This window comes from Gavia stellata, chromosome 11 (genome assembly GCF_030936135.1).
Source record: "Gavia stellata isolate bGavSte3 chromosome 11, bGavSte3.hap2, whole genome shotgun sequence".
Lineage (NCBI taxonomy): Eukaryota > Metazoa > Chordata > Aves > Gaviiformes > Gaviidae > Gavia > Gavia stellata.
The window spans coordinates 24,103,308-24,130,588 of NC_082604.1; the positions used below are offsets into that span (position 1 = coordinate 24,103,308).

The 27,281-nt window shown below is 44.0% G+C and overlaps 2 protein-coding genes across 2 annotated transcripts in view; one reads left to right on the top strand and one right to left on the bottom strand.

Annotated features, from left to right (window-relative positions):
- The first annotated feature begins 5,872 nt into the window (after positions 1 to 5,872).
- Positions 5,873 to 9,952, top strand: GHSR (growth hormone secretagogue receptor). Its single transcript, XM_009808231.2, has 2 exons — positions 5,873 to 6,626; positions 9,648 to 9,952. The coding sequence occupies exons 1-2, from the start codon at positions 5,873 to 5,875 to the stop codon at positions 9,950 to 9,952; spliced, it is 1,059 nt and encodes a 352-aa protein (XP_009806533.2).
- An 11,918-nt stretch (positions 9,953 to 21,870) lies between these two features.
- The window catches only part of FNDC3B (fibronectin type III domain containing 3B), a 170,445-nt gene continuing 165,034 nt past the window's right edge, over positions 21,871 to 27,281 (bottom strand). Inside the window, exon 25 of the mRNA XM_059822504.1 lies at positions 21,871 to 25,374. Within this exon, the coding sequence (XP_059678487.1) occupies positions 25,063 to 25,374 (312 nt within the window). The 3' untranslated portion in view covers positions 21,871 to 25,062. The remainder of the gene's footprint in view (positions 25,375 to 27,281) is intronic.

Sequence of the window (27,281 nt, forward strand, 5' to 3'; positions counted from 1 at the left end):
ACTGAAAATGATCTCATGACCAGAGACTACAAAACGCTGAGCACTTTCCTTGAGGTTCTTCTCATGTTTCTGGGCTTTGGCAATTATTTAAGCACTGGGAAATCTATTTAGTAGGAAAAATCTGATCCTTACCCATTGCCAGACTACAGTAGAAGATATATTGAATTCAGAGGGACAAGGACCATTTACACAGATGTTGTAAAGCAGCAGTAAACTGGAGAGCCTCGATGTTGAAAACCAATGCACTCCCAGCCCCAGAAGCGAACGCGGGGTATTGTTTGGTCTATTCGCTCCACTTCTAAAATTTGCTCCAACCAAAAAAGGGTACGAAACCCAAGCGAACCCTGGAAACTCAACAAGACCTGAAGGCATCATCTTACCTGACCCCCAGCCCTGAGGTAGGAGAGGGGGTGGTTTTGACCTGCACACGCAGAGAAAGGCTACGGCCAGAGCAGCAGCAACGTGCTGCAGCTGGGAAACCCCCAGCAACATTGCCCCCACCTTAGCCACCCCCAAGAGCTGTTCCGCCTCTGTGTTTCTCCTTTTGACATCGCCTTCTCTTAGCAGTGCCCAATATTATCTTATTCTCACTGTACTGGGCTCTGGCAGACCCCCCCCATCGCTGGTTTAAGCACTGCACATCTACGTGATTAACAAAAGGATGCTTCCCTCCCGAACGGACTCATAATCTAAATACGTTTAGCCCAGTGTTTGGTTTAGGCTTTGTCTGGAATAGATGGGCACGCCTCAAGCCTCGGTAATCAGACGAGTAGGTCTGTGTGTGCGGCTGTCCCCATCCACACCGGGCCCCACTGGAACCAGTATGCCATCACCTGGGAGGAGCAGCCCCCGTGACCACAGCCCCAAATTGCATGGATGCCCACAGGTTTTAAAAAGAAATTATTCCTTTCATGGGAATTGCTTTTATTTCAGCAGAGGGTTCTCTCTTTTCTGGTGTTTCCATGGGAAAGAGGACATGCCAGCTAACTGGCTTTTATTGTACCTTTCATTACTTCATAGAAACGGGCTTCTATTTTTTGCCTCTCTTTGCCTTAGTAAATGTAATTATTACTGTTTGTATTGCAGCAGTATTCACTGCCCAAGCAGCATCAGGGATGCATTTGTTGTACTCCATGCAAAGAGTTAAAAAGCCTGATTCAGACACTGAGATTTTGAGATCCATAATTTTAGTTTTCAGATTACATCTACATATTAGGGTCTAAGAAAAGACTGAATGTAACGGTCAATACAACATAAATAAGCACACTGAGACAAGATCTCATTCACTCCTCCAAGGCACCTTGTGCCATTCAGTGGCAGAAACTGAAGATAGAATAGGATGTCGTTGGGTTTGATCCAATTTTCACAGGTTGGAGCTTTTTTCATGTAGAGTTACATGGAAGTTTATAGCAATTTTCATCAGAATCATCCAAAATTTGGCTCTCCATAACTTTTCTCTGTATTAACAGACAGAAATTGCGTGCTGTGTCACATGTTAAAAATCATTAATTTTCCTCTGATTACCAGGGTACTACAGTTAACTGCCTGACCATCACATCACTGCTGTTTTGTGATAGCACACCTTTTCTTGAGACATTCATAATCCGAACCTATATAGACATTTCCATTAATTTCTTCTGAAAGTTTTAGAGGTGGCATCGAGTTGGGATGCTGGGTTGTGACAGAAATGCTGTCACACTGCTTGTGGTCAGTGAGACGGGGCTGCAGCTTATGGCAGAAGCCTGTCAGTTTAAGCAGCTTCCCATTTTCATGGGCTGTTCTACCAGAGTTAACATAAATCACACTCCTTGTCTTTGATGCACGTAACACTTTTGCACGGAACACGTCATGTATGTAACACTCACAGCATTAGCAAGCATTAGAGAAGCCAAAGGTGTTCAAACTGCTGTTCAGAAACCAGCAATTTAAAGACAATAGAATCCAAGGCACAAATTCCTCTTCAAGATACTTTTGATTTTGTCTGATTGTGAATTCTTCAGCTCATATTATTCTCAATTTGTATTGAGTCACAGGTATTTAGCCCATATAACTACTGGGTGAAGACAAAGTGGATTAACTGCAGATTTGCTGGTGAATTGAGCCAAGTTATCACTCCCCATTTAACATGAGATAGAAGGATCAGCAAGAAAGTATGACCGGGGATAACTAACTATGCAATCCCATCCTGCATGTTCTGGCACTAACAGAACTCAAATCATAAGGGATATTAATAAACACCTGTAAGTCAGGAGAACATCTCCATCCAAAGCCAGGACAGCTTTGAGTCAAAACCTGCAGTTCTTTAGAAAGAACGTCCAATGATATTTAAAAAACGCAGGATACGTCTCTTACTACTCTCATGCTAGAAATTATTTAATAAACACTCTGTACTTTTAACCCAGAGTAAACATACCTGTGGCCGATGCACCGTGTTCTCTCTCCACTTGGTGACCAAGCCGAACGAAGAGGGACGTTAATGCCCGGGGTGTGACCTGGCGGCACAAGGAGCTGAAACACGGCGAGAAGCTGAGTCTAAAACAGATGCCTCTGAATTAGTGGTGTTAGAGCACAGCTTTGCTGATTAATTAACTAGCACTGTTTTGAAGTCTGCTTGCAGATGTTTACTGCCATATAAACCACTGTAAAGCCATTTGAGCACGTTCTGAGTTTTATGTTACTAAGTTGGATTACCGCTATTTCATCAACGCTACTCGCTGATGATAGTTGCTAAATCGCAACCTTTGAAAGCATGCAACAGATGCTACCTTCTGTTCTTAAAATACATTTATAATAAAAATCAAAACATCTTCTGCCCCTGGATATAATAAAAAACTGCATTTGCTTTTCTGTGAATTGTTGGAGATGCATCATTTTTAAATGGGAGATCTCTCCCTTGAAGTCTTTTTTCCACTTTCTTCATCTCTCCACAATAAAACCATAATCATTCTATATTCAAAGCCTTTGGATATCTCCATGACAACAAACAATGATATAAACAAGAATTAAAACTTTATTAGACGAGAAGAAAATGGAAAGAATGGAACACAGGAGAGAGATTTCGAAACTCCATAAATAGAAACTCTCTTCTACCTTATCTCCAGTGCTCAACACAGCTTTAATGCTACCAAAGAGAAGCACCAATATTTTAAGAGTTCCATGAAAGGTAAATGTCCTTTATAATGCCCTTTTTTTTTAAATTATTTTTTGAATGTCTGTTTTGTTCATACATGCAGTTAGTGGATAAAACTGTGAATACAAAGTACTTAACTTCTGCCTCTTTCTCTCCGTTTCTCTCATCCCAGTAACATCAGTGACTTCAATCTTTTCCACAGTTGTTAAGGCAACATAACAGTACTGTTCTTGCAGCTGAGGGCAAGTAGATAACTTTCTGGAGCCTAAAGCCATCTTCCCTCCCAGCTCTTCTATCTTCTATCATCACCCCTATCTTCGCCACTGTCCTTCAGCACATGCAAAGCAGAGGCAGGAATTCATTATCGTGCAAAGTTTGTGGGATGTCAGTTCTTTATATCCCATCAAAACTCGGCCTGCAAAGAAATCAGAAAGAATCAGAAAACTGGAGCTGCTTTTCTTCTCTCTCAGCTGACTTATTTTCTGGCCCTGACCCCATGAATGAAAAGCAGCCAGAGAGGCCCTTGACACATGATACCCCTTAAACAAGAAGGGAACCGATGTTGCTGGGTTCAAAGCACAACTGCCATTTCTGAGCCAAGTGGCTCATCACTCAGCACATCAAACTCCCAATGAACTAAGTGTTAATTCATTGCATTACAAGCTCAAGCTCTCCGGAGTACATAAATCTGGTGCTTACCTCACTTCTGGCTACTTGATTTTGCTACACACACCTCAGTTCAAGTATTGTTTTAATAAGGAACAATTATTTTTCTGAAAAAAATTAAAGTTTTTTGCTCCCTGGGGAAAGGGAAATGGTCATTTTTGACAAGATACAGCTCAGCAAAAACTGGAAGAATTTCATGAGAGTGAAGGATCCTCTCTATACAGAAAAGTCACATTTATAGCTTCAGGCTGTTTTCTCTGCCAAATATCAACATCCTGCAGCTAATACCACTGGTCTGAGAATTTATCAGGGGAAAAAAAAAAAAGAGTGAAATAATTCTTTAGAATAATACAAAGTATTTGGCAGCCTAAATAGAGAGGCAGTTACCAGCTCCTCCATAACACAATGCAATGTTTTTTAAATTAGATTGGACACAAAATTGTAATATGAAATAACTGTACATTGGTGGCATACAGACCATGTTTCTTCTTCAGAAACATATAAAACAATTATATAGGCAGCTAGCAAAACAACGTTGGAAGCACGTTAGGCTCTTTCTTCTTTTCAACTGCAATTAATGTGCAGCCATCCCCCATAAAATTCAGCAACTGTTGAGTAACTTGCTACAAAACTGTCTCACGGTTCAAGAGCAGGAATGATGAATACTGATTCCAATGAAACTGCAAAAACATAGGATCCAAATTAGAATATGGACAAGGCACTAAGGCTAATGCTTGCATTATTAGAGAAAGTAAACTTCAGAAACAGGCACATTCAGAGGCACAGGCAGAGTAACAGAGCGTTGTGTCACACTATCCTTAAATAAAGCTCTGCAGCTACGAAATAGCAATGCTAGCAGATGGTGTAGACACGCGTGCGAGTGCACCCTGGAAAAACAGCACAGAACAGTTTCCCAGCTGAACTAAGCTAGATGCCAACGTGGATTCAGAGCACTGGTTGCCACCTGAGAGATGGGGTACAGGGGAAGGGGTGCAGCCCCTCTAGCTAGACAGGAGTGGGAAAAAACCTGTGCCGTAGCACACTCTTTCTGACACTTTGCAGGGACAAGTTGGAAAGGGGGAGAGATACCCCCTTTACAGGTGTGTCGGGGTCACTTCGCTGTCCCCGAGCTCACCTTGTGCTGCTTCCATCTTATTTCTCCTTCGGTACAACGTTATCCTTTAGTGGTATGTAGAAGTCTGCAGCTGGGGAAAGACACAGTTATAACGTACGTGTCTGCACAGGGCAGAGCGGAGGACGGCAGAAACATGCTGAATCCAAATTTAATTGTAGTAAATCGCATAGTAGAGGGCGATTACTGCCGCTTCACTGAACCGGAGCCTGACGGGGCTCCTGCCAAGGTCCAAGGGCAGAGCAAAGCTGCAAGACGAGGAGCCGCTCATCGCGGCCGCCCCCGACCCCCCCGCCCCGCGGGGTCCCCATGCCCTGCAGGGCCGCGCGCCCCGACCGCCGGCGCTCCCCCCCGCCCCGCCCGAAGGGAGGCACCGCTCTTCAAAGAGCACAGTCGCCCGCTGCGACAGCGACAAGTGGGACCCGCACCCGCCCCGCGCACCCGGGAGCGGTGCGGGCAGCCAAGCCGGGCCGGCGGCAGGCAGGGAGCGCCCGGCCGGCGCTGCCGCGGGGGGGGGACGCCGGAGGCGAAACCCTCCCGCGCCGGGGGGACTTGGGAAGAAAGTTGAAGCGGTGATGCTGAGGCGGGTTTTGCAGCCGCCCGGCGTTTGCGCCGCGGGGCTGGGCTAGCTCTTCGCCCTGCGGCGCCGGACCCGCGGCAGAGCCCCGGGGCAGCGCGGGGCCGCTCCGCGCCCGCGGAGCCAGCGCGCCCACGTCTCCTCTGACGCGCCGGCGAGCGCCAGCCCTCCCCGGGGCCGGGGGGGAGCAGCAGCGCCCGGAGAGAGGCGGAGCGGGGCCGCTCTTCCCTCCCCGCCTTCCGCACCTGCCCGAGCAGCGCGGCGGAGGGCGCGCAGCGGCGCGGAGGCAGGGGCCGGGCCGGGCCGGGCCGCGCGGGGGGCGCTCCGCGGGCGCGCCGGGCGGTGATGCGCAGCCCGCGGCGGCAGGATGCGGGAGGGGAGCGCGGGTGGCCGCGGCGCGGAGAACCGGACGGGCGCCGAGCCCCCGCTGCACCTCTTCCCCGCGCCCGTGCTCACCGGCATCACGGTCGCCTGCGTCCTCCTCTTCGTCATCGGGATCATCGGCAACCTCATGACCATGCTGGTGGTGTCGCGGTTCCGGGACATGAGGACCACCACCAACTTCTACCTGTCCAGCATGGCCTTCTCCGACCTGCTCATCTTCCTCTGCATGCCCCTGGACCTCTTCCGCCTCTGGCAGTACCGGCCCTGGAACTTCGGGGACCTCCTCTGCAAGCTCTTCCAGTTCGTCAGCGAGAGCTGCACCTACTCCACCATCCTCAACATCACCGCCCTCAGCGTGGAGCGGTACGTCGCCATCTGCTTCCCCCTCCGAGCTAAGGTGATCATCACCAAGGGGAAGGTCAAGCTGGTCATCCTCTTCCTCTGGGCCGTCTCCTTCATTAGCGCCGGACCCATCTTCGTCTTGGTGGGGGTCGAGCACGAGAACGGCACGAACCCCCTGAGCACCAACGAGTGCCGAGCCACGGAGTACGCCATCCGCTCCGGGCTCCTCACCATCATGGTCTGGACCTCCAGCATCTTCTTTTTCCTGCCCGTGTTTTGCCTGACCGTGCTGTACAGCCTCATCGGGAGGAAGCTCTGGAGGAGAAAGAGAAAGAACATCGGCCCAAACGCTGTCATCAGGGATAAGAACAACAAGCAAACTGTGAAAATGTTAGGTACGACTCTTCTTGCTTTGTTTTTCCGAAGGATGCGTGTGCTTGCCTGTGTGTGAGAGAGAAAGACTGGGAGAGCTCTGGTAGTTCACTAGAGTTGCTTCCAAAGGAAAGCATGTATTGAACGTGTTCCATACAAAGCTGCACCTCAAGGTATTTGTAGAATAACTCTCCTCCTTCCTTAGATTTATTTCTAACTGGTTTGAGCTGGGGACTCTCAAACAGCTAAGCAAATATTAGTAACAATCACCAGAAGGACAAATGCTGCAGTTACAATTAGCTAGTGCCCTGGAGAGTTTTTGAACATTTTTGCTCTTTGGTTGTGGATACCGATGTTATTTACAGAAGGATAGTTTATTTGATTTTTAAACAAAACTAAACCCTTCTCAAACCACAAAGTTGAGCTGCAGGATAAAATGTGCACTTAGTTTTTACTTTCACATGAAAAGACTATCAAGGTTTTAACAAATTAGAGTTATTTGCTAGGATGGCTGTGTAAGCTTATGAAAATTAATCTGCATTTTTATATTAGCAAAACAGCAGTGAGTGCTGAACAAGGAGCATTGTGTCTCCTTTGAGGTCTGTGATCCCGTAAATTCTCACTGACTTTAAGAAAACAGGATCGAGACGGCAGGCTCTGTCATTCCTAACTTTGTATATTTACATTGCTGAATGGTTTAAACAACAGTTATTAGTGGCACATGGAAACACAAATTTTAAGATACTAAGTCAGTGCCTGTGGTGGGAGTTTGATGCACCAAAGCAAAGAGTTGTTTTGCAGTTCAGTGTCCGAAAACTGCAGAATCCTTCTGCTGCTGCTTACTTTTATTCAAGCAAGAAGTCCTCCGCAGTGCAAGTCATCCCATGGATTTCAGCGGGGAGGAGATGCTTCACGTGGAGAAGGTTTCATGGGCAGTAGCTCCGCTGTGCTTGTTTCAGCTAGGTTGAAGTGATGGGCTAATGAGCTAGATGAAGAGGTGGCAGTGTGTCCTAAGTACCTTAATTATTAAATGGGAGCCTAACTGATTTTTTGTTCATGTCCTGCTTTATTACTATGCAACAGCAGGAAGAATAATAAAAACCGCGGCATTCTTTGTGCCCTTTCAGCCACATTTTATGATCAATAGAATTACTTCAGTCTGGTAAGCGTGACCTTGGAAGTAATTCATCATTTACACTTCTAGAGTTTCAGGATTATGAATCTCTACTTACAATAAGTAAATTGCTAGCATATACTACTGCCACGTTTCTATTTATGTATACCTAACTGTAAAGAATTTTGAAATAATAACTGTTTCTTTCTGCCCTGAGGTGTTGCTGCAAGCATTACAATATTTCAGATGCTTTTTTTTTTTTTTTCTTTTACAAGGTCTGAGAACAGCAAGACAGTGGCAAGACTGTCCTCTGACAGGCAGCCAATAGTCTCTAAATGATGACAGTCTGATGGAAAGATGGAAAGAAAAGAAGTTAGTAAGGGCTCAGTACCAGCAGATACTCAATGCAGCCTGGTCTCATTGGTTTTAACGTTCTGCTTAAAATTTAGAAGGCACTTTCTAAGACTTTAGCAAGTCACGGAACATCAAGTAAATGGGATTAGCATCAACACTTCTTTTAAATTGTAGAGAAAGGTTATGCTTCTAGGTCCATAATTAAACACCTAAATTTACAGCCTGACTTGTAAAGGAGCTATCATAGCCCATTCCTATTGAAATCAGTGTGATTCTGCATGGGTGAAGATCAAACTGTCAAAAGCCTGACTAGGGATATGCATGCCCACATGTGAAAATAATTGACTATGCTTAACATTCTGTTTGTAATGACCATCATAATAATATTCATTATATGGATTAAACTCCAGAGCACACTTGTGAGCTAGGGAAACATTATCTGAATTTTGCAGGTGAAGATACTGCGGAAAAAATGGAAGTGGTTGGCTCAAGAAGATGCAGAGCTGGAAAACACTCTGAGTCTCAGCTCTGTGCCTTAGAGCCTGCCATAAGTCCTGCATAAGTATCCATTTAAACTTGGGAATGCTTGTTCAGAAAGCTTTTGGGGAAAGCTGCCTATAATCATCCCTCTTAGCTCTTTGAATTTTGTATCTGCTGTGACTTGACATGAGCAAGCAGGATTGCTAAGGAGAGAACAGGTTAACTGGTAAAAAATGCTTAAGAATGTCAAAAAACCTTGCTCGAGTTTTCTGGTTTTTCTCTCTCTGGTATATTAATAGATACACTCAAAGCAATATGAAAAATAATAAAGGTCAATAGCACACGGGAAATGAACAGAAAAATTTCCCTTTCTCTAGGATGGAAATTCAAATGGGCCAACGTTCAAAGATACACACATTCCTATTACTCTGTGTATATTATATTCACATATAAATGCAACCACAGTGACAGTGTAATATTACAGATATACTATGTAACTATAATGACGCAGTTATGTATTATATATTTAGTTCTACTCTCCTGGGAGTAACTCATGTTCCAAAAAATGGACAAACTGGAGGGGTGCACCACTCTTCTCTTCTTACCTTGGCATATGTGCTCTCCAAGTCCAAATTCTGGTGGCTTGTTTTATTTTGGGGCCTTTGCCTTAAATAATTTTGCTTCCCAGGGATTACATTCTTCAATATTAACCACAGCGTTAAGTCTGTCACATTATATATAATCTGCTTTTGTTAAACACTGCAGATGATAGACTGTGTTATACTTTTCTTTGTCACCATTCTGATTCCTTAATTCTCTCTTAATGAAAACATAAGTTTTATAGTCCAGAAGTATGCTACCTCAGATTAGTCGTGCAGTGTACAGGCAGCCTGTTTAGACATGAACAATATGTATTAAATATTGCTAGTTTATACTGTCAGAGAGTGTATCCGAGAGGCACAAAACTGAAAGCTTATGGGATGCATTTTCACACTTTGAGATTAATTTGTTGAAGAAATAGTATGATATTTCATTTTAATGACCCGTATTTTAACACTGATACTTAACACAATTTCTTCTGCTGTTTTTATTTTAGTTGTGGTGGTATTTGCTTTCATACTCTGCTGGTTGCCTTTTCACGTAGGACGATATTTATTTTCCAAATCCTTTGAAGCTGGGTCCTTGGAGATAGCAGTGATCAGCCAGTACTGCAACTTGGTGTCCTTTGTCCTCTTCTACCTTAGCGCAGCCATCAACCCCATCCTCTACAACATCATGTCGAAGAAGTACCGAGTCGCCGCTTGCCGGCTGTTTGGACTCAAACCCCTCCCAAAGAAAAGACTCTCCAGCACGAAGCAAGAAAGTTCGCGGGTTTGGACAGAACCGAGCGTTATCACTTGACACGTGATGTCCAGCACCAGAGCATCACTTACCAGTATTTCCCAGAAAGCCATAACGAAAGAGAAGGAGGGCGAGAGACACAAATGGAAACGTTAAAGCTGTACTTCTGTCATCATCTGGATTGGCTGAAAGATGTAATGTAGGCAGTTAAAGATTTTTTTAAAAAAACCCTAAACTTTGAGACTATAAAAGGAGGCACATGGTCACAGAATTTGGCAACACTCAAGTATTATTTTTCTGCTGCTTTTGCCCATGTGATTTTTTAGCGCCGACTTTAGCAGGAGAGCTAGGCTTTACCACTCTTAACAGGCAAGTGTAGCCCCGTTCACTTGAGAGTTTCTGTGACTTCAGTGACAGCTAATTCGAGCTGAATTTTTCCGGCATTAACTTCAGTTTTGCTAAGAATTTTGCTAGCGTATAACTAGACCCTAGAGAGAGAAAACTGAATTGCCTTTTTGGAGTAGTAAATGTGGAATTTGATACACTTTTCATAATCTTAATTTTTAAAAAAACTAATGTTTTTCTCTGAATGAGGAAAATGATTTCTTAAAAAAGAAAAGGAGAAATAAACCAGATAATTTTGAAACATGCTAAAAATAAATGACCTTCCTGTCATGTCCTAGTAGAAAGGAAATGAAAAAAAAAACCTTCACAGAAGTGGCTTAGAACATGACTGTACTGAAATATTTTTTTTAAATATATATCAGTGGGACAAGGACAGTGCTGGTTTCAGGACTGCAGTGATGCTATAAAAATACGGAATGCAATCTCCCACCAAAGTAATTTTTTTTTTTTTTTACTAGCTAAATCACCTGTACTTGTTCTGTTCAGCTTGACTGTGAACGACTCGATGCGTTTGAACTTGGAAGCATTTAGCTGTTTCGATATTTGTAACGAGTCTGTGGCTACCTGTCCCTACACCACCGTACCCCCAAAGTTTGCTGAGGAGAGGTCTCCTGCCTGTAAACCACCATTTGTTTCTGTTTAAAGCATATCAGCTGGTTACCAGTACCACGTCCCCCCATAAAGCCCGCTGTGCTGGTGTACTACTTTGCTGCGGTATCAAATTAAGAACATTTTTTAACCGACGTGACCTGACAAAGTAATAGAAAAATCTGCATTAAAAGACACAGGCAGACATATTCTCATACTTGATCCATAAAAATCTTAAATTCAATTCATTTTTATAACTCAAGCATGCCATTAAAAGGCAAACCAGAAAACTTTACATCCTTTATGCTAATAAGTATATCTTATATTGCATCTGTTGTCACACCAACATGTAGATTTTGTGGCCCAGCTAATAGAGCTTCGGAGCATGCATGTGCAATAGCAGCTTTCTATTTATTACGTTCTAGTATTTGTTACCAGCTGGTCCACAACTGAATTTCCATAATGAATTGTCTGTTAGCAAAAGCCCTACTGCCTTCACACTCCTACTAACACTGATGGGCCATTTTCCGCCTGTTACGCCTTTAGCTGACGGTGCTGCTCAGGTATAGCTAAAAAGAGAATTTGGCCTCTTCTGTGTAGACTGTGTCTTTTATATCGTCCAGTGCTTTGCTAGGGCCAGGGGGCTGATTGCTGCTCCTCGGCATGGCACCTCAGCCTGTCTTGCTTCCCATTCCAGCACTCGCAGCGAGCACAGGTTCGGTGTATGCGAACCTATAAATTAAGGGACAAACGAGCAGCAGCAGCGCTATAGGATCATCTCCGTTTCGTCTCTAACCACGTCCGCCTTGTTACTCATTTTGTTTTCTCGCTCGTTGTCGACTGACAGACAGATCTGATGGCAGACGTCATGCAACTCAGGGAAACAAGAAATTTGGGAATCTTGAAAAGATTGTGAAGATGTGAGCTCACTAATAACATGTCTGTGTAAATGAACAGATCACACCCTAGCGTCACATAAGTGTTTCAAATCTCAGCTGTGTCTGTGGTATTAAATGTGAACAGAAAAAGAAATAAAGTGATGAGACCCATAACAACCCTACCGGGTCAGTGGCGGCGGAGGATCTGGGACGGTCGCACGCAGGCTGGAGGAGCCGGTCTCCCTTGGGTTCGCTCAGCGCTGCCACGCGCCTCTCCTCGCCGCGTGGGAGCTGGCACGGCCCCGGGTGCTGCAGGACTGGCGGCAGGCAGGGCAGGAACCCCGCGGCGTCGGGATGGGGTACGAAACGGGTACCAGTGTCACGCACGGCCTGCGAGACTTCACGGGCTCACTCCGTTCCCTGCAAGTAAAACCCAGGTCTCAGTTATAGGAAGCAATTCTGCGTGGCCAGAATGGCCGCAGGGGCTTTTACCTAGCTGAGAAGCTGCATTGTTGGGCTTTTTTTTTTTTTAATATATAACTAACTGTATAACTAACTTCATTAGGCTATGGGGGTTTTTTGTTTGTGTTGTGGTTTTTTTTTTTTTTTTTAAACCAGAATAACTCTAACATTAAAGCCCATTAAAGCCCTGTGTAGACATTTAATTTCTGCATATAAACTATAAACACACAAACAGTTTCATTTAACCTCACATTTCATCAGGAGAGATGGTAAATTTTAACTATACCAATGCTGTGAAATTGCCACAACTTTGTGTATAGAATAGAACTTAAAACACTTAATCTGGGGTCACAAAAGTCAGAAGAAGGGGACTGCTGCTCATTGGGAGGGAGGACAGTATTTCTCCCTTCTCACTTAGGAAGTGGACTTGTTTCTGCATGTCATTGAACATTTGGCCAAATCTAGCAAAATACACGCATTGTTATTAAAGAAGAGTAGCCACCTTCATATGACTCTTGCACAGGCAGGAAAATATTTCAGATCCAGCAGGGAATTCAAGCATTGACCACGCACCAAAGCTGTCCCTCCTGCAGCTGGCTCTGCCGTCCATTTGCTTTGCTTCCCCCAGTACCAAAACTCTTCCATACAGAAATGCTGAAGTCAGTGGAGTCACGCTGGCATGCGTTGACGCGGGATGAATAGGGTCTGCTTCTTCAAACAGGTACTAGTGCGTAATGAACTGCTTTTATATGGAAAACAAGAAAAAAAAAATCACCTGGATAACCTTTGACTTTTGCATCATAAAATCAACTATTTGTCAGATGCCTGCAGAAAGATGGATACCTCCCCACCGGCACAGAGGGATGAATCTGGCATTGCTCGCCTCCATGGTTATTACCCGAGTTGTAAGAAATAACTTCATCGGGGGAAAAAAAAGGGCAACCAAGATTTCAATAGCATTTTTTACCTACGAACAGCCAGCTGAAGTCAGTCCAAGATAGGTATCGTGAATCTGTCTCAGGTAGTAACGTGGCGAGGCTCCTCCTGCCTTGTCTCCACCGGGTTTTACACAGGCAGAGCAGATGCTGCGGGCGGGGAGCGCAGCGGCGAACAACCCGCCTTGGCAAAAGCGACGCTGGCGCTGGTTTAATCGCCTCTCTCACCTGCTGCAGCTGCTCAGTGTCCGCAGCGTAGACCATCCCGGCAAATACCTTCTAGCAGAGACAAAGCATTTCTCTTCTGTTTCCCAGGGCGTTTCTTAAGCACCTCGTGTTCCTGGCATCTTCTCCCCAGAGCCTTCTCTATCTGAAAGAACACGGGTGTCTCCCCCACCCCATTTTGGGTCAGGACATGGCTTTTGAGGTCTGTTTTACACGCGGGGAAGACAAGAGCCCTTGCCGGCGCAGGGCTACTCATTAAGTGCGGCAGACAGGGTAGCTCTGCAAGAAGATTTCTTTCAGGCTGATGAACCATAGGCTGCATTTCTGGAAACTCTTCCCTGTAGGAACAGCCTTTGCCAGTTCTGACTGAAAAAAATGTATAGGGGCTTTATGAGTCAAAATTTTGCGATGTTCTCGCTGACCTGTATGTGAGCAGCCCACATAGGAAATAACTGGCGATTCATTCATTGAACAGCTCAAGTTTTAAAAGCTTTTCTAACTCTACATTTGATATCACAGCTTCACAATAAACAGGAACAATTTGGCTGCATTTTATTTCTTGGCAACATGTTAAATTGGTGATGAAATAGGTCAAAAGCACTTTACCAGAAAGCTTCATTCATTTTAGCAAAGGACCTTTGATGGAGGCATGCACAGGCAGAAAATCACGTCCTATTGTATTTCTTGCCAAAAATAAATATACTGGAATAAAATAGCACTTACATGTCAAATTTTGAGTTGATAGATATTCAGCATTTATGTAAGTTTGTGTCAAATGACATTTGCATAAGCCCTGTTTAAAGCAGCAGCCGTTAGATACCTAAACACCCCGGAGAACCTCCTCTCCACCATGGCCCTGCTGTAGCCGGGGTGCTGCAGCGGCTACAGCTGCCCGGGTTGTTACCTGCACGTACCCTGAACCGCCCTCCTCACCCTCCAGCCGAAAGCACGGTCAGTAGATTTTTACCCTCACAGCTTTTTATGAACAATATTAGCCCAATTTGATGGGGTGCGGATCTGATCACCTCTCTCTGGGTGGGATTCCCTTGGGCTGTGGGCTGGTGCAGGCAGCTCTGAGCATCGTTTCTGTTTCTAAGCTGTGCTGCCGGAGTGCTCAGCAATGGAATGGGAAATAAGTAACCTCTGGCTGACACTGCAGCCTCCGGAGAGCTCAGCCAACGGGAGCCTGAGTGAGGAAACACAGGCTACGCTGCCAAAGCCCTGCTTCTGCATCCCTCCCGTTAATAACAACCCATGAACACCTATCAGTGGCCGAGGCAACACCTGCACCCGCAGCAAGATTCATATCTGCACGCGAACCCTTACGTCCATCCCTGAGCCTCTGCACATGTAGGAGCTTCCCAGAAAATCCAAATGGGTGGATATCCAGCAGATGCAGTTGCAGGAGCTGGCATGGCTTGGGAACACCTGCTGTGATTTACACTGTTTTACGCTACTTGCCGTCAGGCACACTTAGCTGGAGTTACACCCTGCCCAGCAGTAAGGCAAGCAGTGCCCGGAGGAGCTGGAAGCTCGTGGGGCATTAACGTGAAGTTTCTCTGTTCGTTTAGGCAGGTCCATCACCCACGTAGGGCAGTGGTACACCCCCGGCCCCCCCAGCCATCTCCTCCCACCCGTGCATCCCCACCTGATGTACCGCAGCAGGCTTCTTCCCAGCTCCACACAAAGACCAGGAACTTCACAGGAGCAAACCAGTTTCCTCACACAGACGTGTTTGACAACGGCTTTTCACTCTGAAACATGATTTCTGGCAGGAGACAGGTAAAATCTCCAGGGGTTTGTCTTCATGTCCCATGTCCTCGGCCAAACTTTTGCCCAAAGCATTTTGTTAGACGATGGGGTCCAGCTTTGTCAGCTCTCTCAGATCGTGAAGTCACAGTTTCAGTTTCCAGAAGCTCTGGCTGCTGCTGCTTAGGAAAAAAAAAGAAGAGCGAATGTTAGATCACGATTTGTCTTTTACCTCTAGATTGTGATTATGCAAGTACAGTGAAAGAGGACAAAGAAAAAGACAAATTTAATCCGTCTTGTATTAACGAAGGTTTACAGGGGTCTGCAGTCATTTCTGCTTGCTGTTGAGCCTTAGTACGGTTGTCATTCCAGCACACAAGATAGTACATTAGTATTATCAAACATAATTAATACACTTGTTGGGCTTTTTACAGGCTTTCTCAGTGCTTTTTCCAGCAAAAAGTTCTCTGTTCCCTTCCGAGCCCAGCACTTGCATGTTACTGCCCTTCCCAGTCTCAGTTGTGGACTGGTGCATGCCATGACTTGTCAAATGAAAGCAAAATTCAGTAAAATTCAGGGCATCTCATTAACTCTGTACTTGGACCAAAAAAGAAAAAAAACCCCAAAACCGCTACTTCATCTCAGAGCTGGGCATGGTGATGCTGACTTCAAGTGCCTCCGAGTCCTGAAAACACATTGACTCGGTTTTGCTCAGCAAGAAAAGCTCGACTCTGCAGCGAAATTTTGGAGAACAAGAAATGCCTCCAGACTCGCCGGGTACGCTTGCTGTTGCAGTGTTACCCGGATCCTATCCCCAACACGTTACAAAGGCACTCTCGCACTGCTGGCCATGAGCAGGCTTGAGGAGCAAACTCTTGAGGAGCAAACTCGATGTAGGCAGAGGACTATAAGCATTGTGCAGTACCCCAGCAAACCACCTGATGGGATGTGAGCAATCCCTGGTCTCGTTAGTCTTCCCCGTGTTTTGGGGCATTCATGGATACGTACCTATGTCCTTCACACATGGGGTCAGCTCCAAACAGACATCGGTGTGAGACGGCTGTCTGGACCCCAGGACTGCCCCTCACTGGGAGGGTACCAACTCCTAAATCAGCATCTAAAGTGAGTGCTGCCCAGTTGCCAATCTACTGCTCTCTTGTTTTCTGCACAAATACATCCTTTTGAAAGCCTACGGGCTGCTTCTCTGGCCGTACTTGGAGACAAACCACTTGGCAATGAAGGCATTTTATTGCTCTCTACGCTTGCTTCGTTTCCCTCACTGGGAGTGAAATGAAGGTTTGGTGACGTGTGTGAGCCCGTAAGATAAAATCACTCTCAGCCATAAAGTACCCCACGCTCAACTTCAGAGGCAGCTCTGAGGGCACATGAGATGCTCTACCAGCACTTGCCCCCATTTTGAATGCTGCTGGATCAAAAGAGAAGAGCGTTACTCCTTTTTCCCTTTTCTCATGTTCTGATTGATTTTCACATGATTGCAGTGCTCTCCATGAGAAAGAAAAGGCATGGCGCTTTCCAAGCCTTTATTCACATTGTTCTTCCCTGCACAGCCTCCACAAGGACCCGGTGCTGCAAATCATCCTTCATTAGGGCAGGCAGGCAGGGAATCTAATACCACAAGCCCTTTCTGCAATAAGCCCGCAGCATGACGAGCTCCGAGGTGTAGAGATTAAAATAGCTTTAATGCGCCAATATTACAAAAGACAGCAAAACTCATACTACAAATTCTCACCAAAAGTTAAGCCAATATTCATGATCACACGTGGGCGTGTATTCTGCCCAGTCGATAGCACCTTGGTATTTTTATCAAGTGGTGACAACGAGATTGATTTTTGTAAAATTCGCTGTGCTGTGCCAGGGGCACCAGCGTGGGGCTGCAAAAGGTGCAATCTTCTGAGCTAGTTTTGATTGAACGTGTAGTTTTGAGCCCACTGAACTATTGTTAGTTTGTGAAGAGGGAAGCGGATAGCCAGCACAAGGGTTTCCGCGTGCCTCGGTTGGTGCCGCAGCTCCGTCGGAGATGCGCTGGCATGGGGCTCATCCCTCGGATGAGCGGCTGCCTTGGGCGCTGCCTGAGCATCTCCGGTCTAACGCTGATACATAAGGAAACAAAACCATTGTAGCTACACTCAGATCACAACAGTGCTTTCTTTCTCATAAAAAGCTAACCCGAAAGGCTAACGGATGCCCGGGCCCGTGGTGTACGGACAAAGTCACCTTGGAGCAGCGACTCCTGCTGCGGTGTCAAAAACCACGAGAGGTTTGTACTTTCCTGCTTTCTCTTCAGCCTTTGCTGTGGTCCTGTGCCTGATTTCCCACGTCACCGTGTAGTTTGGAGTCTGCCGTGTAGCTAGAGGAGTGCCATTGCCATAGGCTGTGGTGCGACTTGAGTGAAAGGTGCCTTCCTGCAAGGCGGGCTGGTGCGAGCTGGCGGAAGGGGCTTGCACCATCACTGCCCAGGCAGGGCTTATTTGGGGAATAACCAGAGGTTTGCACAGCTACCACGCCTTTGATTTCAAAACACTGAAGTCAAGCACATCACACTTTAAACGAGGACACGAGACAGAGCTATGATGTGCAGAAGAAATGCCTAACACCCATACTGGAGAGAAGGCAAAACCAGGAGCAGTGGCAGCTTAAGCACTGCCATCCAGAGCAGTCACAATTTTAGAACTGCACCTAACACTGTACAAAGTCCATATGGCAGCATCCCGGGGAATATTCAGCCCTGCTGAGTGCAGAGACCCACTTTTTCTCAGTGTGCTGAACCCCGACGTGCTGCCGCAGCAGCTGGGCGGGCACCGAGCAGCATCCCACCCGGCACGCTGCCCGGGGACCGTAACGCGCACAGTGCTGCAGAGCCCTCTGAACAGAGGACACCGCGACCGGCTCACAGCATTTTGCGGAAAGAAAAAGCATGTGAGCTATAAATTAATAAATACAGTATTTGCACTGGATTAGGGTGAATTTCTCAACTCTGTTCACACGTTAATCCTCACAAGACTTCTGCCTCCCCACTGTTTGCTCCCTTTTATATGTAGAGAATAATAGGTTTCATACGACAGAAAGTGAGAGATGAGCTAATAAAATTACCAAGAAATTATATCCACTGAGCACACTGACCCAAGCAGTTATTTATTAATGATGCTAGTAGACCTAAAAATAGTTTTGATTGCATGCAATACCATCTATGCCTGCAATTAGTACAATAAATATAACTACTCAAACTAATAACAGCACATTCACCTAAATAACAGCAGGTAGCAGGCTAATTCACTATGTTTGGAAGAATCCTGTGAAACCTCTTATTCTTTTTATTTCATCCAGCCAAGAATCTGCGCATTGTGAGAGCAATTGTCAAGAGGAAAACCAGATGCAATTGTTTAGGACTTAATAAATGTAATACCGATGAAATAGCCCCTTCAAGGGATCTCAGCTGGCTTTTTCTGCTCAGCCATAAAAATATTGAAACAGAATGTCCATATTCTCCTTTCTACTTACGTGTGGTTCTCATTTCTGAGAAGAATAAAGGATGGCATTTATATCTTCACTCCAAGGCAGGTGAATATTAAGGACAGAGAATATAATTCTACACCATTTCAATAAATCACAATACATTGTGAATTCTGCAATAATTCTGTAATTCTAGAAAAAGATTTGCACAGGAAATATAATTTATATATCACACTTCCACACTAATTTCTTTATAACTTTCCTCTAATACCTTTGGGTGCAGACAGGTCTAACAGAACCATCCGGTTTATGTGCCATTGATGCCAGGGGTAGGGGAAGCACCCCATCTCCCTAGTCTGCAAATTGCCCAGGCTTTGCCGAGATCTCAAAGGATCCATTTAGGCTTGGCATGAAGGGGTAAAGATCAGATTGCAGCTGGAGACCTCTTTAAAAACAGGAACCAGTCTCTTTTTGTACCACTTGTTAAACCCCGAACAAGCACACGGGCAGGCAGAAGAAGAGAAAGGGTTTTTGGTCCAGTTCTGGCGGGAGCTGAGCAGTCCAGCTCCATCAGCTTCCCAGCGGCCGGTGTTCCCCTCAGGTGGGGATTTGGGTGGGTTGCGAGCATCAGGACTCATCCCACCATTTCTACCAGTTTAACTCCCATGTGTCACCTGCAACTTTAAACTTCAGCGAAAGGACAAAAATACACTGGGGCCGTTGAAGAGAGCGGTGATTTAAATCACCCGTTAGGGATGGACACAGGCTGGAGCCGCTTCCTCCCACTCACCCACGACTCACTGTCCTGACGGACCTTCCTCCTGCCCCATTCCCTGCCCCACGCGGGAGGAGGACCCTCTCTTTCCCCGCGGATGCCAAGCGCAGCACAACAGCGTTACTCAGTTGGCAGCGATGACGGAACGCTGAGTTTCCACCATCACTACAGGCTGCGTGTGCAAGGTATCACCGTCCCTCCATTCCGGCAAGAAAAGCAGCATTCCCCAGGGAAGAATTCTCCAGCTGCAGACCTGGGGGTGGTAGGAGACCTCAGAGACCTCAGCCAAGCTCCCACCTGGCCGAGGACACAGGCCATGCTGACGCCCTGGCCCAGAAGCACAGAGCAGCTCGGGCGATGCTATTTTACACACCATGCCCTGCAGGACTCTTAGCTGGAGCTGCCAAAAGTATCTCATTTTCAGGGGTGTTTTCAAATACCTCTGCTGTGTTCCAAGACAGGAGGGAGAGGCAGAAGAGCCTCGGAACCCCTGACGCAAAGGCTGGAGTCAAGATCTACCTCCCTTCAAGAAAGTGCTATTTATAGCAGGCTGAATCTGAGCATCTCCTAAAATTCAAAGACTTGAATGAGTCTGGCAGGAAAAGCTCTGCAGGAGGTGAACAACGTGGACTGACGCTACCTCAGGATCCTGCTGGCTTTCTTATTTGTCCTGGGGAGCGGGTGGCCCGGATCCCGCCGCACCTTGCTTTGATACACTGGTTTCTCATACAGAGACCCCCCTTTAAACAGGGCTCACCTCTCCTCCACCACACCAAACATGCTCCAAACCTGCAACGGTGGCTGAAGTCAAAAGCAAAACAAATTCTACCCGTTCCCTTTTTGAACAGGCTTTTCGATTACCGAGGAGAGAGAGAATTGCTGCTGCTATAGAAACAGCAGCCGCCAACCTGGTGACCACGCTTTGCTGCCGGCAGACCTGGAGATTGCTCAAATGGCGAGATGTGCCACGGTCCACATCCAACTGCCGCGCCAGCCTAGAGGTCCTTTGTAAGGCCACGGAAATGGCTAAAAATACGAGCCCATGCTCTGTTTCACAAATCCTCAAAGCAGAAACTTTTCTCCCAACAGGTATGAGATGTCGGTAAATGCAGTATTGCCCAAGCCAGGTTACGATTTGCTCCTTATTTCCTTGGAAAACAAAATCCATCGGAAACTTGGTGCTACTTACCCCACCTCCGCCTAGTTTGAGTGTGGGAAAGGGACCCGGTACCTCTGCACCAAACCTGCGGGTTATAACATTACAAGGTAACATTTAGAGCTCAAACAGCAAATACCTAAATCCTCCTTCACTCCCATGGGCTTTAACCGTCCTCCATCACCTCTGCAGACACCCATGGCAACGTTGCAAACCAGGGACTACCGAAAATAAAAGATCTCTTCAGATACCAAAGCGCTGATTACTATTCTATAGACATATTTAAAACAATCTCTCTTTAACAAACTCTTTTGGCAAGCAGTGTTTAAATAAAATAAACCAAAACAGCTAAGCAACCAAGTGAAAAAAATGTGTATTTATTTCCCCAGGAAAAACTCACCCATGTTGTAAATTGCAGTAATTAAAAAAGCAAACAAATAAAATGTTGTATTTATGCAGTGACTTGAAGAAGCTGTTTAAAACAAACATTAATGTGTTTGCCAAGAAACACGTATCCATAATAGATTAATTCTTTACAATTGAATTTGTTGCGCATAATTAACAACTAAGTGAAAAGTTCTGATATTTCAAGTGTTGAACTACAAAGAGATAACAAATCTAGGTATTTTTTTTACCATCCTTAAATTTTCACGCAAGCTATTGAAAAGAAGTGATTCAAACACCGCAGAAAGCTGACTTTAAGATTATTTCTATAAACTTTTGCTCACTGTACACCAGCCCTGCCAAGGGAAGCAAACGGGGGGGGAAGCGGTTGGAGCTCACTGCCACAGCCAACGCTGTGGGAAGCCGGGCAGCCCCAGGGAGAGGACCGCCTCTTCCCACGGACGAGGAGACGGAGGGCTACCGAAACCAGCTCACTTGAGAAGGAATTTGGCATTCACCTGGCTGATGTTTAGGTCAAAACATCAGCAGCCTTCAGACGCACGGTACAGGCACCAGCCTGGCTGAACTTCAGCTTCCCGGGGCGGGGGTGAGCTATCTGCAGTGCATTTAGCTCAGCCTAAATCCAGATTATGCCATGAACTGCTGAACTGTACCAGCAAACGCTTCACGAGTACCACAAAATCATTCCAATTACAAATCAGAAACATCCCGAGTTAAATTGGGGGCTCCCACTCCTGCTTCAGGCTGCAGCACCATCACCGACCCGCCAGAAAGGGGCCACACAGCCTGAAAGGGCTGCGTTCAGTTAAGAAAACTCCTGGTAATATCGGAAAGAATTAAAACATTTATTGGGCATAAATATATTACATATACACTACAGATACAGTTAAGTCTTACATACATAGTGTAGTATTTGCAAAATCTATACATTAAAATTGATATGGCAGTTTTAATACAATGCATATGAAATAGTCTAAAATTTACAATACAAGAAAACTTATGATTATTTTTTTTTAAAGTTGAAAAGCTTGGAATGTATGTTCCCATAGTGAGGTAAAAACATATTTTTTTTTTTTTTTTCAATTTAAAGAACTGTGCAAGGATAAGGTTCATACACATTCAGTTAGGGCACTTTTCAATCGTGACACTGAATACTGAGCTACTGTAGCCAACAAACAGGGTTAGAAAACATTTCAAGTTCATAAAGGCAGAACAATATAAAAACATCTCTCTCCTTCCTTATGGGTTTTAAATATCTAGTGTTTCATTCTACCTTCTTTCTTTTTGTTGTTGTTCATAATTTCTTTGAGAGCAGAGAGCCCTCGGGTTGGATTCCACGCCTGATATTTGGGTTTTAAATATCTAGTGTTTCATTCTACCTTCTTTTTTTGTTGTTGTTGTTCACAATTTCTTTGAGAGCAGAGAGCCCTCGGGTTGGATTCCATGCCTGATACTGCCGGATGAAAGGGCCGGAAGATGAACGGGAAAAGACAAGGCATCAGCAAACGGTGGGTCAGGGGTAATGGAAACCAGAGCAGGAACGGGTTAACATCTGCGATGCTTTGCTTTTGTTAATATATGAGTGACAACCAAATCACTATGGCAGAATATACAAAGTAAAGGAATGTCAGATTAACCTGTTTAGGGCCTGTCCCAACTCTCCTACAGAATACCTTCTCCGAGAACCTCAGGGGCGGACTGGGCGTTCTCCTTAGCGTCATTATAGGGGACACCGAGCAAACCAGCAATGACAGAAATGCTTCAAGTGTAACCGATTGCTTTTCTCTACACTTCTGCTCGCTGCTTTCAGTATCATTTGTATTTCAAGCTTTCAAAATTGATCAAATCATCTAAAGCAAGGTAGGTTTTTTTTTTCTTTTTTTATTAAAGTGGGTTTTTTTAAAAAGGTGTCAAGCTTGGATTTCATAGCAGCACTGCTGAAACAGTATTCCAAAAATAAAAAAGGGAATCTATTCAAATTTCTGGGTTTCCAAACTAGCGGTCTTTTCGTTGTTTTAAAAAATACACTCTTTTCCCCTCCATTGTATACGCTTTGCTCACAAAATACGGATGCAAGGTCACAAAGTTTCATATCACAAATAAATTTAAATAAGATGTAAATAAGTTTGACAAGCCATGACTTTGGCAAAAACAACAAAAAAATATATATTTAGCTCAATGCCATTAGTTTGCAAGGCTAAATTAAACTAATTATAGTCAATAACAAAATACAGAACATTTCTAATATTTGCTACATCTAGAGAGGCACACAGAATAATTCATTGATCTTAGCACTTTCTTTCCAGAGATGATTATGTTTTTGGATACATGTAAACGTTTGAATCACTGATAATGTTTTTTTTGGCATTTAACCTACTAGATGCTCCCATCTTCAAAAACACAAGAAAATGTAAGAAGATTAATAATACTAGGAATGCTGCCAGGTAAAAAGTTGACCTAAAGTACAACAGTATAAAACAGACGAAATATAACATGCTACGGGGAGGGTGGGGAAGGGGATTAGTACATAAGTACACTTTTTATTTTTTATTTTTTTTACAATAAATAAAAGATTGCACTGTAATTGGTATTTAAAGTACTGTATGCAGTATATAGTATAAATAAACCTAAAACAAAAATAATGTTGTTTTTTCCCCCATTACTTTGGTTAAGGGAATATTATGCTAGTACAGGACACTGAATCTTAGACGATGGAGACAGAGCACAAACTAGCTAGGACAAAAGCAAAACCAAGTAGCAAAAATATACAAAAACAAAAGGCAGGGAAATACACTGTGTCTGTTGCACCCTTTTGGAATCTATTTGCACCTCCAGCTCATTTATGTCCCTGAGGTACTCACACAATGTTGACTTAATATAAATAATCCAATGACTGAAGAGTTAAAATTCTAGTATCTTGATGGATTAAAATGTGTATCTTGGAAGGGGCAGGCAGGAGGAGGGGGGACATTCCCATCAGAGCAGGACTCTGGTCTGAATTTTGCCATGCACCAAGTTATTTCCATTAGCCCTGTGGCAAGAATAGCACAGACACCCATTTAAGGTACTTAAAATAAGCGGATCTCATTTCTGATACCTCGAAAATAGTTCCGTAAAATGGATACCCCTCCAAAAAAAGTTAATAATAATAATAAAAAAATCAACTGACAGTAAAGTCTGCTTACATTGAGTGTAAAGCTCACCTAATTCAGTAGAGGCAGTAAGCTGTCACCAGCTCTAATCATATAAATCAGGCTGAACATAATAGAATAATATCTAGTATTAGATTAGGAATAGTTATATACAGTGACAAACAGACAAGTTAAAGCAGCTTTTAAATAGCTGAACATGGGAATAACTAACTATTGCACAATGCCCTCTTACTTAAAATTACTGCTAGGAATCAAAATGGTAAAAAAAAATCTATAACGCTTCATAATTTATATGCAGTTTGGTTATCTGATTTCTTATACAGGCAGTTTATAGTGTTGTAACTGTAAAAATAACAGATAATTAAAAAGGTTTTTCGACTGCAGGATATTGTTCCGATTTAAATGCACTAAAGAGTTAAACCAACAACTTACGTTTTATCTTGAAAAAACTGGGGCAAATGTAGTGAATAATTCATAGGCAACATTGCTAATACTGTTCAAGGAAAACCCGGTACTGTTGACTAACACTGTATTCTAGTCTTACCACTATACACACTTGTGACTAATGTTTAGGAGGAAAAAGAAGAGACAAAAAAAGTGACTTGATTAAAATTTCCTAAATAGTAAGATAAAATAAGAGACTGTAAGCACTTCAGTGAAAAAACCAAAACAATGTTGAAAAGGCAAATTGGTGACAATTTTGAAACTGTGAAGGAAAAAAAAAAAATCTTGCTTTTGGTATCTGGTTTGCTTGTTTCTCCAGTTTGACCACTTCCTAGTTTTGAATTTCAAAAAGGTGCATCAAAACACTGATTTATCTTTCTTCAAGCTAGAACTGTAAAAACAAGAGAAATATATAAAATGTATGGTAGAACAAAATGATTTCAAAGAAAGGAATATCTGAATAAATGTGTGGATTATAATGCGTAGCATTAGTTAAATTTGTATCTCAAACTTCCATTGAATTCTCTACTTCATAAAGAAGTATTGTAATATACAGGCAAATATAATTGACAAACTTGCAAAGCCAAGAACAATGAGGGCTGCAAACTGTTCATCAGTAGGAATCATGCTCTTTATCTTAGGATCATCTATGCTTCCCATTTCTCCTGCAAGCATGATCTCATTTCGTTGAAGCATAAAGGCAACGGATGGGCTGAAAGGTCCACTAAGTTCCTGTGAGGTATCCAAGCACCGGCGGCAGACGCAGACGCGAAACCGATAGTCTGTGTTGACTTGAAGGCCTGAGATGTGGAATGTTGTCTCCTCTCCCTTGTACACCTTCAAAAAAAACAAAGCAGCAAGCACAGTCAAATACAAAGAGCAAGACAACCTTTCACAACATCAAACAATTTAAAAATGTAATAACGTTAGATTTGGCAAGGATTTGGGCCAGACAGTTAGGTCAAGTCTGAGTCTTGTAAGGAAGCGTTGCTGCAGCTCTCAAGGAAAGAACTCACCAGATCAATGCAGGTCTTGGAAAAACAGAGGCATGTGGAGGACTATGTAAGAGACGTCCAACCATGAGAGGTCTCAATACAGAGCATTCAACAGAGTCAATGCGCACAAGGACAGACAAGACTTCAGACAATATATCAACCATAAGATGGACTCATCTTTTGTGGGTATGATAAATACTAGAACCCTATTTCTGTACTCTTAAAATGTGACTATATGCTTAAAACATGAATAAGACGTAAGCACCGTGTTTGGCCCCAACAGGAGCAAAACCTGCAGACTAAGGTTACTGGAAGACATTCACTGTATAATCATAAAATTGGTTACAAATATTATTTTAACGCAATTTCCTCACATTTCTCTCAAGAGTCAGCAATTTTGCCAGTAATTACACTTTCAGAATTGTGGAAACAATAAAATGTTATTAAGGTATTAAAAAGCTCCTCTTGGTTGCATTGTATTTGGTTCTTCAGCAATCCAAACCCATCACGTATTTATGTTAATCAAATGTAGGTACCGTATGACTCAGAGAGCATGAGTCACAATATGAGAAAGAAGAGAGATAACTGAATATCTAAGAGACAGTTTTGCGACTTAAATGGAAAAAGACCACTGGAAACATTCACGAACTCTGAAAACAAATAACCAGTCAACAATTTATATAGCAGAGGGTTGTTGAAACTGGTATTTTATGAAATGAAAAACATGTCACAAAGTGCCTGTGTCTGCTGGAAAAAAAAACAAAAAACAATCCTGAACTTCAGAAACTTCTTCCTTTGCTCACTTAGCTGGTTCCTTCCCCTCGCTGCGGGAGCGGAAGGCTGAGAGCATTGCTGCCCTCCCAGAGGTAAGAACTCAACTTAGAAAAGGGTGACAAGAGGGAAATTAAACCTGAGCCAACAGAGGACTTCCTGTGGGTTACTCTGGAGTAAGAAATACAGGAGGAAGAAGAGGAGACATGCTCAGCTAAATAGCACTTCAAGAGTCCAGCTTTCCTGCCCATGCTTGCTCCTGAGACTCATCCCACAGTCAAAAAGCCAGTCACTGATTTCTTGAGAAGGTCTGGGACAAAAGATTAAGGTTTCTCTTTCATTCATGCTCTCCCCTCCTTTTAAACTTCCACAGTTTCTCCAAATATAGTTTGAATGATGATGAGTCTGAGTTTCCAGACTAAGTAGAAGTCCTCTAACTGGCTCAAGTTTCTTGGCCCCAAGGCATAAATCAAGAAGCAATGTTTAAAAAAAATTATTTTACCTTCCTCAAGGAAGTTCACTCTAGCTCAAGTGACAGGAATACAACAAATTCATACCACAAATCTCTGCGATTAACCACAGCTATGCACTGTTGCCTTTCTTGTCGTCTTTGCTTGTCTTCCCAACACCAACGAGAAGTGAGTCATTAAGTTACAGTAATACAGTAATTGCAGGGAAAACAAAACTGCAAGTGCTGTAGCGGTCCATAGAAATAACGTGAAGGTTGAAACATCTGTTTGCAAAGCATACCTCATCCCAAGAATATCTTTGCCCCTCTATTTTCCCATGGCAATTCCATTTCTAATACCCACCTGTTGTGGGCAACTGTCCTCCACCTACTCCATCATCAATGCTACATCTTGTAGGTGGTTAATACTTCAGTTTACCCCCAAATATAAATGATCATGCAAAGAAAAGTTGCATGCATTTGGCTCATAAATGTAGGTTCAGCGAGTAATTTAAAAAGGATGTGTTCTT

Coding starts and splice junctions, on each gene's coding strand:
- GHSR (XM_009808231.2), top strand. CDS start 5,873: ATGCGGGAGGGGAGCGCGGGTGGCCGCGGCGCGGAGAACCGGACGGGC. Junction 6,627..9,647: donor GCAAACTGTGAAAATGTTAG/GTACGACTCTTC, acceptor TTTTTATTTTAG/TTGTGGTGGTATTTGCTTTC.